Below are 13,331 nucleotides of genomic sequence, written 5' to 3'. Positions count from 1 at the left end.
GGGGTGTGAAGACTTGGTCAAAAATTGGTCAATTTAATTTGACCTATTTCTTTTGTAAGTTGTTATAGGGAAATAAATTCAGAGACTTAAAAAAATACAAATTTTGGATGGACTTCAATAAACAAACAAAACTTACAAAATCTTCCTAGGGATCAAACAAAAAGGCAAGTTGTGTTTTAAAACTTCTAGCCCCATTAAACCTCCATTAATGTTCTTCAAGTTCTTTATCTCCATGATTTTTCTTCATCTTTTATTCATAACTACTCTTCATCTTCATCTTTGAAAAATTAAACAACTTTATTTTTTTTTAAAAATCTCAGATTAGTTACCCTCTCTAAAACCTTAAAATATGGAGAAAAACCCTAACAAAATTGATAATTGTGATGGAAGTATAGCTAAAGATAACATCAATCAAGAAGACCAAGAATCATGGTTGGGTTTAGATGACATTGAAGAGGTAATGATTTTTTTACTTTATTTATTACGAATTTTTTTTAACCCTTAAACCCCAGCTGGTTCGTGAGAAACAGAAAATACTGTTTCGTGGTTTCGTGGGTGTACGGACCACAAACCATTTCGTGTACACGAACTGTTTCGTGCTTTTTCATTCCACGAAATGGTTCAGTGCACTTTTTCCTTCCTTTAGTTTGGCCTAGTTTTTTATGTACTTATTTCCGTTTCATTCTTTTTTCAGTCTTTTAAACTTGATTCAAATGCTTCTTCAATGTCCGGAGATGCAGCACCTATTCCAGTGTTTGTCAATGTATCACATTTATTTCCAAAAGGCATGGTATGTAATTTGTGGTACACCTTGTTATCGTTATTACCAATGTTATTGATTCATTCTTGTAAAACACATAATGTATTTTTTTATATGTCGCAGTTGTTTGATTCGAGGAATGACGCAATAGTTTGGTGCATCGAAACTACTATAGAAGCTCGATTTGTTATTGTGAAAAAAGGAGTGAGGTCAGTAAACAATGAAGGAAAGGGGTCGTATACCTTGTTTCGGTGTAGTCGAAGCGGTGTTTTTGGTAGCCTTAAAGGGAAAAATTGGGTTTCTAATACGGGCCCAAGTAAAAGGAGGCGTACGGGTTCTTCTAAATGTGATTGCCCATTTGGTATAAAGGTAAAATATAGCGTACCTCACGACAAGTGGATTGTTGAATTACTCGATGGACACCACAACCACCCGTTGGAGAAGAGCCTCACGGGTCATCCATATGCAGTTAGGTTTAAATAAGATGAGCTAGAATTAGTTACTGCATTAACTAAAAGTGGATCACGCCCTAAAGATATATTGTTGCATATAAAACAAATGAAGAAAGATAGGCCTAACTTTTCTACAATGAGGACTGTGTACAATGCTCAACGAAAGGTCAAGTGTGAGGAAAGTGAAGGTAGGTCAGCAATGCAACAGTTTATGAAGTTGTGCATGGATTACCACTATGTAGTCAAGCATAGATGCTATGAAAATTTCGAAGAGGTAAAGAACTTGTTTTTGCACACCCTAGGAATGTTCAGCTTGCGTTGTGTTTCCCTCAGTTTGTTGTCATTGATTGCACTTATAAAATCAACAAGTTCAAACACTCTTTGCTCCAGGTAGTCTCAGCCACTTCGACTGGGAAGACCTTCGTAGTGGCAAACGCATTTATAAGCAACGAAAAGACGGAACATTATACTTGGGTTATGGAATGTCCCATTTCGTGGGCACAAACTTGGTATTGTTTCATATAGATTTCGTGGCCACGAAATTTATACAAAACAGTACCAAATTTTAGCCATGAAATGTGTTTTTTTTAAAAGTCCCATTTCGTGGACAGAAACTTGTTACTGTTTCAGAGAGATTTCGTGGCCACGAAATCTCTCTGAAACAGTAACAAGTTTCTGTCCACGAAATGGGACAGAGCCGAAAAAAAAACTTTCCAAAAAAAGACAAAACACCTATCGAAGTCGTCTGTGTAGTTTGGATGAAATCCATTGAGATATTTCATTCCCTTTTGAACCTTTTGAAAGTCTGTCTGTGTAGTTTAGAGAGAGAGAGAGAGATGAGCATTTAAACTATTCTTCATTACAAATGGCCAAAACACCTATCAAAGTCATCTTAAATGAAAAACCCCTATCAAAGTGGTCTTACATCAAAAGCTCCTATCAAAGTCGTCTTACATCAAATATATGACATACATTAAAAAACATTAAAAAGTTTCTTAAACTTTCTTAATTTGACGGCACATCTTCAGCTTCGTTGACTATCAACTCCCTGATGTGCACCATTCTCTCCTTCGTCTTTGGAGAAATTGGCTCGCTTGGACCACCCCCACATGTCTTCAACTTTTCAACAAATTTTTGTAAACGAGATTTCTGAAAAATAAAAAGAGTTTAGTTTAGTACTAAAGTTTGGTGGTTTAATAAGAATTTAATTCCGTAAGTTGTATTACTTACCATTTTTTTGAACCTTCTTTCATAGTCTTCTGCGGCTGGAGGAGGAGGAACTTCTTCAACTCGAACATTTGGGTTACATACCTTCAGGTGAGAAACCATTTCATACCATGGCATGTACTCTGGGACAGTAGCACCGGGAGTAGTCATATCATTACGAATTCCCATGTGTTTTAATCTCCGATCGTTTCTAGTTGACCATTCCCAAGCAGGTGATGGACCATAATAAGGCACATACCTCTTGCTCATCAATACAGACTTTTGTGCATCATGGTCACGAGGAGGTTCTGGAACCATCTGACGAAATCCGAGTTGACGGATGGCTTGTTTTGGGTATAATAAACCAATGATGTTGAAATTAACAATCATCCCAGAGTAGAATAACAACTCGTCCTCCTCATAATCATCTCCATACTTCGCATAAGGATTCCAAGCAACCTGCCCCAAATAATAAAACAATTATAAATATATATTTCGAAGTAACTAAAACTAATTTACGTATGAAAATTACATGGAGTATATGACTTACTTGTTCAACTAATAGGTTGTCCAGTTTCTGTCTATACTCTACGAGTGATCTCTTTCTAGCTTTGACCCTAGCAGATTTAATAGGAACCCATTTTCCATCTCTAATTACTTGTAGTCCTTTAATTTAATTAAATTAAAGGGGAATAGTTAGAGCAACTGAATCAGAGTGTGGTTTGACTTTTGAGGCCAATGACTAGGTCAGGCTGAGGACAAGATGGATAATAATTCATTCTCATACTCTGCACTCCATCTTCAAATAAATCTTCTATCGCCTTTGTTTCAATTTGTAAAGCTTCTGCCATTACTTTTATGGGAGTCATAGCTAGACTTTTCAATTCGAATGAAGAGCTTTCTAATGTGTCTGCTTAAGAAGAAGATGAAGAAGAAGAAGAAGAAGATGATGGTGAAATTAGAGAGGCAAATGAAGATGACATGTATGATCAGGATGACTTTGACGCATGAATCTGCTTAAGACTGAGCTGAATAATTTTTATTTTGTTAACTACTCCCTCCGTCCCAAATTGAATGACCTAATTTCTATTTTGGGTTGTCCCATTTTAGTGTCTTATTTCTGAAAGTAAAGAAAAGAACTTTTCGCTATTTCCAATAGTACCCATTACTATCAATTTTATGACAACTTTATTTAAAAGTAAATTAAACTTTTTTATTATAAATTAAAAAGGCCAGCGTTTTGGGGAAAGCAAAATAGTTTCTGGGGTGTGAAGAATTGGTAAAAAATTGGTTAATTTTGTTTGACAATTTTATTTTGTAAGTTGTTAGAGGTAAATAAAAACCTCCACCTCACCTCCCTCCACCTCACTCACTCTCTCTCCACCTCACCTCTCTCTCTCCACACCTCACCTCTTTCTCTTCTTCGACCAGGTCGCCGACCAGGAAATTTTTCGGCCGGCGACCATGAAAAGAAAAAAATAATTTCTCTCTCTCTCTCTCTAGAAACTCCGGTGAATCAGAAGGACAAGTCATGTTCCAATGTGCAATGTTGTTTTCTTTTTTTGCCTTTATGTATGATGGTTAAGTTATGTATTGGTTTCAAAGTTCAAATATATTAACAAGTTATTCTTATGCTTTTGTATGAGATGGCTGAATCAGAAGGACAAGTCATTTCTAGAAAAGGAAGAAGAGAAACGAAATTCACCTGGTTAGGGGACACGCCTCATCCACTACTTACAAGTTGGAAACACAGGAAACCTGTTAAAACAAACTCAACTAAATTGTCATATTTAGTTGGAAAAGTTGGGAAGATGTCAAAATTTTACCTATTCACATAAGCAGCTGGAAACAAATGACCTCATAACGTAAGGAAGAAGCAGTCCGCAATATCAGGAAGCATTTTCTCATCCTGGATGATAACATAAAGTGGTTGCTTGAAAGTTTAAATAGATCTTGGAGAGATCAGAAATACGAATTTAAGCGCTTACACTTTTATGCTTTTTCCACATCGGGAGAACGAATTAGAAACCGACCAAAAGTTGTTCCGTTAGATTCATGGAGGTTGCTGGTGAAGTTGTGGGAAGATGATAAAAACGCGGTAAGTTTCAATTAAAATACAATTACAATGAAACATTATTATTGTTTTCATTGTTGATTTTCAACACTAAGTTTACTATTGTCATTGTTTGTAACAACACAAGAAAAAGCAGAAAAGAACAAAGAGAACAGGATGAAACTTACAATGCCACACACTGGTGGTTCGAACAATTATGCAAAACATGCCATCGAGGTGAAAAACACTTATTATAATTAAATTTGTTAAATATATACATATATATATATGTACTAACATAATGGCTTTTTTTAGATCGAGGAAGATCCGGAAAGAATTGCACCAACGGGTATACCAGCAACTCAAGTAGAAGTATTCATCAAAACACATACTAAAAAGGATAGTACACCCGTCACAACTCAGGCGGATGAAAAGATGGTAACGATGAAATTAACCAATGTTATACAATTTGCTTATAAACATGTTTTAATCCCTTTTTGTACTATCAATATTGCAAGAAAGAAATGAGGGACCAAGTTGCCAAGAATACTCAAGACGGGATACCTATACAACAAGATGGACCTGATCCCATGTTTGCGAAGGTTTGGGACCTGAAACTAGAGGATTTATCCGGTGTTATGGAAAAGGCACTCCAAAAACTATCTGGGGAGAATCCTCAACGCCCAAATCTCGTAAGAGCAATGAGGAGGATCCGAATGAAAAAAGAATGGAAGAGATGAAAAACGAACTTGATAGTACAAGGGCGGAACTAGTAGCAATAAAGGATTACTTGAAAAATCTTCACAACAATGAGGTGTAATCCTAAATAATTATGATTTAAAATCTAATACCATTACAAAATCAATATTATAAACCTATATAATCGTTTTGCAGCAACATGTTTCAACACCTGAGTTGTCGCTTGGAAGTACTCCTACGGATCCAAGTTCATCCACTCATTAAATTAGCATAAGATAATCTTTTACATCATGCATATCTTAGTTATGAACATATTCTCCTTGATTTGTTGCTCTCTAGCTTTAAACCTAGATTATAAGTAAGAGACACTTAGTTGAACACCTTGTAACTAGTTGTAAAGCTTGAAATCAATCCAACACCACCATGTAGCTAAACATAAATATGACATGTGTAATATAGACACCTTTATAGGTGTTAACTAGTATATCTACATAAATACGATCTATGTAACATGGCACCTTCATAATGCTTACCGATTCAACCCATTTAGATGCCATCCTTTTGTTGAATAGTACTAACTCTAAGTATTTGTTTTCTTATGTAACAGTTGTATCATAAAACTTTATGTGATCCGATCTACTTGTTTTAAAACATAGGTTGCCCATTTCGTTTCAAATGTGACTTGTAGGTGTTTCTAATTAAATATCAACTTTATTTTTTATGTATATCCTTTATTCAAGGACGATGTTACTTTATGTCTTCTTTACTTCAATACTTTGTTTGTTTTGTAACATAGGTTGTCAATTTTGTTGCTTATTTTTTTTTCTTTTTCTGCATCTTTCTAATTGATTATCTATTGTTTTCAAGTTTTTACAAAGGTATCTTCTTACTTTTGATTATGTGTGATATGTGACAGGAAACTACGGGCTCTTTGATCGCTAGTGAAGGCATTTGGAATGGTAGCATCAAAGTTGAAGCCAATTGGATATCTTGACGATTCATGGAGACTAAATAGCATAGTTTTGAATGTATTTTTTTTTTTTTTGGGAATTAGGTATATAGAATGACTGAAAAATAGATTCTCTTCCAGTTATGTAATTAGTTTTGATTCTTTTGTATTAGGAACATTGAATACATTTTATATTAAATAGCTAGAAATTTAAATTATTTTTTTTAAATTTCAACTTATTAGGGACGGTTAATCTTATGTCCCTAGTATTTATTCGGGACAAATTAGTGAAACAGAACCGACCCAAATAGATAGGTGGTTGACGGATGGAAAATATTATTGGGGACAATTGCTGCCTGTCCCAAATGAATCTGGCACAGTTATCTAGCCGTCCCTACATCTGTCCCAAATACTATTTGGGACGCCGATAGTAGGGACGGTTTTGAAACCATCCCCAATGGACATATGGGACAGTTAACGGCTATTAGGCACAGTTTAAAACCGTCGCAAATGACAATATTTTTTGTAGTGTTAAAAATTGAAAAAAAAAACAATTCTCTCTCTGTTTACAAATCACTCTATGTTTCTCTCACAAAAAGAAGAAAAGATAAGAAAGTGATAATTCCCAATCGAGTGATGGATGATGGGAGGTTTCTGAATTAATTTTTACTGTCCCAGTTGAGATGCCTCTGTTCATCTCACTCTCTCTCTAATATTTTGTTCTTGCCCGAGATTGGATATTGTTATTGCATGTACTAGGGCAGCGTTGTATAATGCGTCGCGCCACACAAAATCAACGTGAAGAACTGATCCCGTATGTAACCTACGTGCCTACCACTGTACCAGGAATCTATCCCTCACCATCACGTTGGTTGCCACGTGTCTTTGAAAGCTCTAAAGTCGACTTGATCTGAACCAAATTTTGACTTGCTCTTATTCGCTCACCCAAACTCCGATTTGACTTTCGTTTTCGTCGTTAGATTCGTTTTCGACTCTTCTTTCTATCCGAGTATCAATTCATCCAGAGCACCGTTTCTACCAAATGACTGAAATGCCCCTAATTTGTTTTCTTCCCGATCTTATTCGTCTTTCGCGCTCAATTCCTTAAAAGACACTTGGACAAAAGAAACACACAATTCACTAAAGTAACTGCTCAAACTGGACTAACTAGCCTAAGTTAAGAGATTCAGATGGGACATTTTCATGTCTCATCAATAAGCTACTGTTTACGGGCCTATCTGTTACCAACACTTAAAATTATGTTTTAAAGTGTTATGAAATGTTGTTCAGAACTAAAATTATTTGCAAAATCAAGACACCTAACTTCCATACTCCAAAATTTTACAAAATGTTTATCTATTACTACTTTTGCCACCAACTGAGGTACAAGGGCAGACACAAATTAATTTGAAACGTTATTCAGATCTAAAAATGTATAAGATAGAAAAAGTCAACATTTTGTAATCTGTTCCCAACAAATAACTTTATGTTTAAAAATACTGAACAAATGAACATTTTATGTTCTGTTCCCAACACTTAAAGTTATGTTTAAAAGTGTTATGAAAAATTGTTCAAAACTAAAGATATTTACAAAATCAAGACATCTAACTTCTATACTCCAACATTTCACAAAATGCTTATGTAACTACTACTTTTGCCACCAACAGAGGTATAAGTGCAGACATAAGTTCATATGAAACTCTATTCAGATATAAGAATGTACAAGATAAAAAACCGTTTCGGGAAACGTCTGCAGATTTAGGAATTTTTGGACTTCTTACCATTACTAACACCAAAAACCTAGATTTATAAACATAAAAACCAATTCCTAAAGAGAGAACTCCAAAACCCTAAATTTATGAAATAAAAAACCAATTTCTAACACCAAAACCCTAGATTTATAATCAAAAACTTACTTACAAGTAACCCCACATAATATCTTCTTGCGGGGTTGAACTTCTTGAATCGTTTCGGTTTTCTGAAACAACAACACATCTTTCGCTTCTTGAATCGAACAAATCACTTGATTCCACCGTTTTGCAGAGAGAGAACACGAAGATGCTTTGGAAAGAAGATGAAATGTAGAGAGAGATATGAAGAAACAGTCAATTTCTTAAGATGCTTTGCAAACAAGATGAAGTGCTTCCAACCTACTCTTTGAGTTCGGCAGAAATTAAGAAAGAGAAACATTATTATTACTAGGTTTCCGCCGCGTCCTACGGACGGGATAGATCCTTCTTTGCTTCGCCGGTAAATAACATTTTATGTGAAAGAAGAACATATAAAAAATCACTATGAGGAAAGATTTGATAAAAAAAAATTGGGAGATTTCTTTTGTTGTTTTTTTTGAATAAAATTTCTTGGTTGTTGAGAGAGAGAAAGAATAGTGTAGAGAAAGAATTTAGAGAGGAAATGAGAGAATTTCAATCTTAAGTCAAACAGTTAGGCGGTTGAAGAGAAATTATAAAGATATGGGAGAGTGGGTTAAGAAGATATAGGAGAGTGGGTCAGTTATTTCGATCTCTCCCATAATTTTCTACTGTAAAGTTGGTAGTTTCTAAGATGTAATCTGCGGGAGAAAAAAAAAGATTTTATATCATCCGTCAGATGTGTTCTCAATTAAATCTCTAAAATAAAATGGACGGTCAGACCTATCTCCTAGATAACCGACTGAGCTGTTTTAATATAATAGATTTTATTATATGAAATACCATAAGGATGAAGGAGGTTTAAGCTTTTCTTCACTCAAAATCTAATTCTACAAGTTTTCTTATTGACATTAATGGAGAATAATACCGACAATGATAGACATTTGAAATGCCTTAAACTAATAATAAAGACATTAGTGGACATATGAAAGATCCCAAATCAATTATAACTACATTGATGGACATTTTAAATGGCCCAATCCCATAACACATGTCTGATGTCTCTATCCCTTACTTCCCCACTTAGACAAGGACTTGGGTTCAACTAGTAAATAATTTCAAGCAGGGAATATAAATATAAAAGGAATCACTCTTGAATAGGTACAAAGAGTACTTGTCTAGGGAGGGAAGGAGGTATCTTAGGGTGGGGGTGAGATGGGTCATCACTGCTGTGGCAAGCAGAAAGTTAAGAGAGGGCTTTGGTCTCCTGAAGAAGATGAAAAGCTCATCAGATGCATATCCATCCATGGTCATGGATGTTGGAGTTCTATTCCTAGACTTGCAGGTCTTCTCTCTCTTTCCCTCTCTCTCTTTCTCTCTCTCTTCTCCTTCTCTTAATGTTTATTATTTTATGCAGGACTTCAAAGATGTGGAAAGAGTTGCAGATTGAGGTGGATAAACTACTTGAGACCAGACCTAAAGAGAGGTTCTTTTACTCCACAAGAAGAGAGAATCATCATTGATGTTCATAGAATACTAGGCAACAGGTCTCATGCAAACCTAAAAAACAAAAATTAATTTAATAGGGTAATAATCAACCCATATTTATTTTTATAATTCTCACTGATAATTATTATTTGACATAAATTTTCACAGATGGGCTCAGATAGCTAAGCATTTACCAGGAAGAACAGATAATGAGGTCAAGAACTTCTGGAACTCATCCATTAAGAAAAAGCTTATTGCTCAAGGATTAGACCCTAAAACCCACAATCTGAGGATGTCTTCTTCTTCTTCTTCTTCTTCTACCCATCAAACTACCACTGCTATCAACAATGCATGCAGTAGTAAAGATCTCAATCTTCATAATCACATATATCAATCAAACCCTAATTCATCTTCAAACCCTAGTTCATCAATGGATTTTACTCTAAATTCATCAGACATGAGCATGAATAATAACTCCCAACTTCTATATAATAATCTTTATGATCAACCCATTTCCAATATTTCTACCAATTTTGATTATAATCATTGTTATCAACATGAATGGGGTAATCTTACATTTAATGATCATCAGAGTTACTCAATTAATTCTTCTATGGATTTGGGTTCTGATTGCTTAGGTTTGGTAGATGTTAAACTACCCATTTCATGTTCTTCAATAAATTATGATCAATCTGGTTTACTTAATGAATTTTCAGAAATTCAGGGTAATTGCTTATTGTGGGATAATAATAATTGTGAATCCTTTGATAATGATCAACTCCCAAGATTGGTAACAATTCAACATCCACCACTACCAGAGGAAGAAGAAGAAGAAAAGGGATCGCCAGATTCAGAACAACAACAACAACAATTTGTGAATGGAAATGAGGGTAGTACTAGTACTGAAAAGGAGAATTCATTTAATAGCTCAAATTTTGATATTGAGTTCATGGGTTCTACAATTATGTCTGGTGAAATGTATAGCAATATAACCTCCATGGATGGATTTCAATGGGATTGTTGAAAATGAATCTTGTTTTTTTTTTCTATGTAACTTTCTTAGAGTTTCTGTTTAAGCAAGCTTAATTAACATTAGTACTAAAAACAACTCTAATCTGCTCAGACCAGTATTATGTAAATGATGATGGTTTGTAACATCTTCTCTCTCTCTCTCTCTCTCTCTCTCTCTCTCTCTCTCTCTCTCTCTCTCTCTCTTTCTCTCTCTCTCTCTCTCTCTTTCTTTCTCTCTCATCTCTCTAACACAAACTGGTCAATTTTCTTTGTCTTTATTGTTTTTTTTCAGTTTTTTTGTTGTTACACATATTCCATTTTAGCAGTACCTAATGAGTATGTATCCAGAAGCTGTATAGAGTCCATTGTCTCCATCTCTAGGGGTTACTCATTTATCTCCGTCCTCTGTCAATAAACACATTTGGAAATAGATTTTTGGATAATTACTTGCAAAATTACCCCAAGTTTAGTACACATGTGTTGGGAGAGCGTCTAAAGGCTGGGCTATAGATGCGAGCTCAAGCGTCAATGCCTTTTAGGCGTGGCCGGGTTTAGGTGGGGGTGAGGTTGGGCTATAGCCTTCTATCACTGCGACAAAGTTTAGAACAAATGAGAAATATCTTTTCCATTATAGATGAGTAAAGTAGTAGTGGGCTAGTAGCTTAGTTGTTTGGTTTCATCGTCCTTAACTTGTTTGTTCTTTGCTCACAATTTTTGTTCTCCTTCAGAACATTTTTATTTCTAACGTCTTTTCTCTAAACTCTCGTTCCCTTTTGTACTTATCTGTTTTGTAATATTTAGTTCCTAACATGTGAAAGATGAATTAGAATTCCTCCACTTTGAAATTTGTTTTATGTTTATTGTCTATTTTATTCATTCTTCAAATCAGATCTCTTCCATTCGAGTGTAAATGGACGATCAATTTTGAAGTTTCATATTAAATTTGTTTCTCTAATAATGTCTTCACAAAAATTTCGATGGAATTTTAATTGACTGAATATTTTTGTGTAAGGACGCCACACAATTTGTTGAGATACTTTGCTGGACTTATTCCGTCTGTGGTTACTATTTATTTATTTTTTTTAATTATATGGGTTTTCTTTTTTGAGGTTTTCATTTTAATTAGTTACTACAATTTTTTATTCTTTACATTTTACTTTGATAAAATTATGAGGTTTTTCTTTTTTGAGGTTTTCATTTTAATTAGTTATTATAATTTTTTATTCTTTACATGTTACATTAATGTATATTCTTTTTGATAAAATTATGATTTTCTATGATTTTGTTTTGTATGTCTCCACAATTTACTATTTTTATATAATTGTATATTCTTTTTGATGAATTATCATATCTAATTATATATCAACCCCGTCAAATGTACATAAGTTTATATATATATATATATATATATATAACGCAATAGTATTTTTTGAGTTGGACCGTTGATTTATGTCTTTGATACTCGTGTATGTCCGATTTTTATCAGTAGTTTATTGATCTAATAGCTTAGATTGATTCAAAATTGAGTTATTTTAACCACTTATCCATGTGTCACCAAATTAGATAGTAACAAACCACCTCATACTTCTCCCATTTTCTCTTCTTCATATCTCTCCCTCACCCAATTATAAATGAATTCTTCGAGGCATAAACGTCTGCGTATATACACGATCTCAATATACACACACCATGAGATGTAGTCGACCTCAATGAATACGTTCTCAAGTCTCATATTCTAAACAGAAAGGCGCAGCCAAGAAGAATCTATCGTGTCCATAGGACGTGGTGGGCAACGATAAAATAAATGGGGTTACAATAAACTAAATGGGGTTAATCCCCTTACTTTAATAATATAATAAATAAAATTTTCAAGCTTGCTCCCCAATGTTTGTTCAAGTTATTTGTCTTTTTTTTGCATGAAAGAAAATAAAAAAAGTCTACAGGTGTACACGACCACTTGTGTTGCCAACTATGAAAATGACTTTTAAAATTACTCAATGAAATTTCTTTTATTTCTTCAGGCAAAACTTGTAAGTTACCTGAAAACCAAAAACCAGGAAATTGGAAAAGTAAAAGAGCTGGATATCCTTGTCAAACTTCCTATTCATACTTTTTGAATTATGCTTCTTCTCCAATGCACATTATTTATTGAAAATTTGTTTGTAAGGCTGCTTAGCTCAGCATAAGATTTCATGGTATCTAACTACAAATGCCAAAAAGTATTAAATTGAAAACTAATTCACAACTAATTGACAATGAGGCGAGAGTTTGACAGCCGAATTAAACATTTCGTCCATCACCTAAAGGTCTCAGAATTAATTAACAATATGTACTACAAGAGCCATCGTATTATAAAGCATTGATTAACATCTTTTTTTAAGGACAAATGCAAATATATAATACCAACAGTTTACAAATCGGTCCTTTAACAAGAAACACCAAAAGGAAAGGATTAGGAGCAATCTGTAAAAAAGAACAACAAGGGAAGAGAATGTAAGGCAACCATCACGAGGGGCTAAAGCCTGAGAAGCTAAGTCATGTGCCAGCTGGTTAGAAATGCATCAAAAATGCACGTAGGTCACCTGAAAGGTGGACACGTAACCCCTGAGTTCCTCGAGATACGATAAGAGTCGCCCTCCATAAGAAACCCATTGATTCCCAGAAGCTCCGCCGATTAAAGCCCTAGAATGAAACCCCAAACCTCGCTATGTAGAGGCGATTGGGGTGTAAAGGTTGTAGAAGTCGAAATCAGGATATTTCCATTAGAGTTCCTGATCACCGTTGCCGCCGCCGCACCATTTTCTCTGAAAGCTCCATCAACATTAATCTTAAGCTTTCCTTGTGG

General features: G+C 34.6%; 2 protein-coding genes across 2 annotated transcripts; both read left to right on the top strand.

Annotated features, from left to right (window-relative positions):
• Positions 1–318: 318 nt before the first annotated feature.
• LOC147557633 (uncharacterized) lies at positions 319–1,665 on the top strand. Its single transcript, XM_086659613.1, has 3 exons — positions 319–457; positions 695–790; positions 884–1,665. The coding sequence occupies exons 1-3, from the start codon at positions 350–352 to the stop codon at positions 1,241–1,243; spliced, it is 564 nt and encodes a 187-aa protein (XP_086515739.1). The 5' UTR covers positions 319–349; the 3' UTR covers positions 1,244–1,665.
• Positions 1,666–9,101: 7,436 nt separating this feature from the next.
• Positions 9,102–10,519, top strand: LOC147557632 (uncharacterized). Its single transcript, XM_086664241.1, has 3 exons — positions 9,102–9,332; positions 9,405–9,534; positions 9,644–10,519. The coding sequence occupies exons 1-3, from the start codon at positions 9,203–9,205 to the stop codon at positions 10,497–10,499; spliced, it is 1,116 nt and encodes a 371-aa protein (XP_086520367.1). The 5' UTR covers positions 9,102–9,202; the 3' UTR covers positions 10,500–10,519.
• The last annotated feature ends 2,812 nt before the right edge of the window (positions 10,520–13,331 follow it).

Source organism: Eschscholzia californica, unplaced genomic scaffold (genome assembly GCF_041429995.1).
Source record: "Eschscholzia californica isolate CP2 unplaced genomic scaffold, dmEscCali1.0.p SCAF_2, whole genome shotgun sequence".
Classification (NCBI taxonomy): Eukaryota; Viridiplantae; Streptophyta; class Magnoliopsida; order Ranunculales; family Papaveraceae; genus Eschscholzia; species Eschscholzia californica.
Note: the sequence above shows the minus strand (reverse complement) of the source record. Positions and strands in the feature narration are given on the sequence as shown.

Excerpts from the sequence above, each read along its gene's own strand:
- LOC147557632 (XM_086664241.1), top strand. The coding sequence starts at position 9,203 with ATGGGTCATCACTGCTGTGGCAAGCAGAAAGTTAAGAGAGGGCTTTGG. Across the intron at positions 9,333-9,404 it reads TTCTATTCCTAGACTTGCAG|GACTTCAAAGATGTGGAAAG; the intron begins GTCTTCTCTCTC and ends TATTTTATGCAG. Across the intron at positions 9,535-9,643 it reads CATAGAATACTAGGCAACAG|ATGGGCTCAGATAGCTAAGC; the intron begins GTCTCATGCAAA and ends AAATTTTCACAG.
- LOC147557633 (XM_086659613.1), top strand. The coding sequence starts at position 350 with ATGGAGAAAAACCCTAACAAAATTGATAATTGTGATGGAAGTATAGCT. Across the intron at positions 458-694 it reads GTTTAGATGACATTGAAGAG|TCTTTTAAACTTGATTCAAA; the intron begins GTAATGATTTTT and ends TTCTTTTTTCAG. Across the intron at positions 791-883 it reads ATTTATTTCCAAAAGGCATG|TTGTTTGATTCGAGGAATGA; the intron begins GTATGTAATTTG and ends TATATGTCGCAG.